Below are 2,488 nucleotides of genomic sequence, written 5' to 3' on the forward strand. Positions count from 1 at the left end.
GGGAAGGGGAAGAGTTCAAATTTATACCGAGCGCCTCGTTCATTCATTCATTTTTCAAGAGCACACTAAGGGCACTGGGCATGGCGCAGTTCTCAGGGCTGGGACTCAGCACCAATCAGAGACCTTCTCTTGGGGAAGCTTCCTCTTAGTGGGGTAGAAAGAACATGTCACTTGTCGTGAGCCTGGCATGGGACTTGGGAGTGGGACGTGCCACAGGAGAAAGGAGTGCGGGAGAGGAGTGAGTTGATTTGGCAGGTCTGATGTCTGTGTGGCTTCAAGTGTGTTGGGGCAGTGGCTGGGAGACCTCACCCGGGAACAGGTCCCATGGGCTGAGGCCTCTGGCTTGTTGGGGTGTAGCTTCGTGCATTGGTTTGCATCTTCTGAAAAGCAGGTCAGATCTGAGACAGGATCTGATGCATAAGAGCTATGCATCAAATGCCTGACAAGAACAAAAGGGCTCCTACGTGTGTAGTTGGTAGGAGCGTTTTGGTCTGGGAATGGCCTGCGTGGTGTCCCTGCCATGTTGTCTGGGCCTCCGAGAGCTGATGTTGGGCATGGTTGTGGCAAGGACACTCCTGCTAGTGGGCAGCAGGTCTTAGGAGTCTGGGTTCAGGAGAGAGTCCAGGCTTGAGTGAGGGGGGACCACCCAGGGTGGGCTGGCCATGGCAGGTGGCAACACTGAGGGTGGTAGAGGAGGGGCCAGCCACATTGCCGACAGAGGAAAGGGTGATGAAGAAGGTACCTCCGACACTGCCAGGGATAAGGGGTGCCTATCCCACGGCCGGACCAGCGGCCACCGGTGACCTGGATGGGAGACTTCACATCCATGCCCCCTAGTGCAGCATCCTGTCCTCCTCGTTCCATGACTTCTTCCCACCTGTCCAGAGGTGACATCAATGGTAGTGCAAGGGAGAGGTGGCGTGGGCGTGCAGTGTTGTCAGGCTGGAGTGTGTTCCTTGAGCTCACAGGAGACACCTCCCAGGGCAGTGACAGTGAGCGGAGGGTTCAGCTCATTAACACATCTGTCACTTTTGTGAGGTTTTTCCACAGAAGAGCCTGATATGTTCACAGGTGGAGTTAGCGGAAAACCACAGGCACAAGTTAGAAGTGTTGATGTCTTCTCTCCACATACAGCATGAGGAGCATGCCTCGGACAGCCGCCCCTCAGGGACTATGGTGTGGGACCAGGAGCCACAGTGGGAGCTGGAGTGGCTTTGGGCCGCTCTCTCAGAGAAGCACAGCCAAGGTGGGTGCCCTCCCCCTGCCCTGGCCTCCTGTCCCCATCTCTGCCACATCGGGGCCCTGGCCCAGGGGCTGCTCTGGGTGAAGAATGGTACTTTGGTTGTGATTAGGCACCTATGTGGAGCACTGGAAGACTTTGCCCTCTTCTGTGGGAGTTGGTGCTGGCGGCCTCCCCAGAATGGGTCCCAACACGGCAGATGTGGAGTTAGGGGCAGGGGTGGAGCCCCAAGTGAGAGCACGTGTTCCCAGTGGGCGGCAGGGGCAGGGCCAGGTCTGAGTGAGAGCAGGTGTTCTGAGTGGGAAGCGGCTCTGCTGCAGCCTTTTGTTCTCCAGGCAGTGTTGGTCTAACATGGGGGTGACAGCCCTGAGGTCATAGGGATTGCTGGGAGTGGTGGCTGCTGCTTCTCTGGAGGGAAGAAATGCAATGGTGGCTCTGGGTGAGACTCTTCTAGGATCCTTCTCTGCTCCCGTCAGGCCCAGGGCAAGCAGATGGTCAGGCTTGGTCCATCTGGCTCTTTGGTCAGACCAAGGCTGAGGGACGTCCAGGCAGAGCACAGGGGAGGGGCTGTAGGTGGTTGGGTGTTACACTTTCCTCTGTGTAACTGAGACGGAGAAAAGGGAAAGAATTCACTGAAAGTACCATCAATGAGGCCTGGAGGGACTGCCACCCATCAGGGGAGCAGCCCCGATCCAAAATCAGCCTTCCTTTTTATTGACAAGACAAGGAAGTTTCACAAGGAAAATTGGTTGATTCAATCATCAAAGAAGGACATAAGGACAAGGGCAATGTTACAAAAGTATAGCTTAACAATGGAAACTAGTAACATCCGTAAAATAAAGTGATGTTCCAAGGTACAATTAGTAAAAAGCTAAGTTGGTCAGACCAGCTCATTATCTAAAGTATGACCTCTCCTTAAGCAAAAGTTACATTCTTTTTTGGGGGGGGGGGACCTTTTTTGTGACTGGTAAGGGGATCACAACCCTTGGCTTGGTGTCGCCTGCACCGCGCTCAGCCAGTGAGCGCACCGGCCATCCCTATATAGGATCCGAACTCATGGTGGGAGCGCCGCTGAGCTCCCAGCGCCGCACTCTCCCGAGTGAGCCACGGGATCGGCCCAAAAGTTACATTCTTTTATTTTTATTTTTATTTTTTTTGTCTTTTTGTCTTTTTCCGTGTCCGGCCACGGATCGCAACCCTCAGTGTTGCCCCCGTACCGGACCGGGGACCGGCAACGGGATCGCAACC

At 54.9% G+C, this 2,488-nt stretch overlaps 1 protein-coding gene across 1 annotated transcript in view; it reads left to right on the forward strand.

Annotated features, from left to right (window-relative positions):
- Window positions 1-1,140: 1,140 nt before the first annotated feature.
- Window positions 1,141-2,488, forward strand: part of LOC103609863 (pericentrin-like) — a gene marked incomplete at its 3' end in the record, with an annotated part of 62,289 nt that continues 60,941 nt past the window's right edge. The window contains exon 1 of the mRNA XM_008594133.1: window positions 1,141-1,246. Within this exon, the coding sequence (XP_008592355.1) occupies window positions 1,174-1,246 (73 nt within the window). The remainder of the gene's footprint in view (window positions 1,247-2,488) is intronic.

Source organism: Galeopterus variegatus, unplaced genomic scaffold (assembly GCF_000696425.1).
Source record: "Galeopterus variegatus unplaced genomic scaffold, G_variegatus-3.0.2 Scaffold10211, whole genome shotgun sequence".
In the NCBI taxonomy this organism is placed as follows: domain Eukaryota; kingdom Metazoa; phylum Chordata; class Mammalia; order Dermoptera; family Cynocephalidae; genus Galeopterus; species Galeopterus variegatus.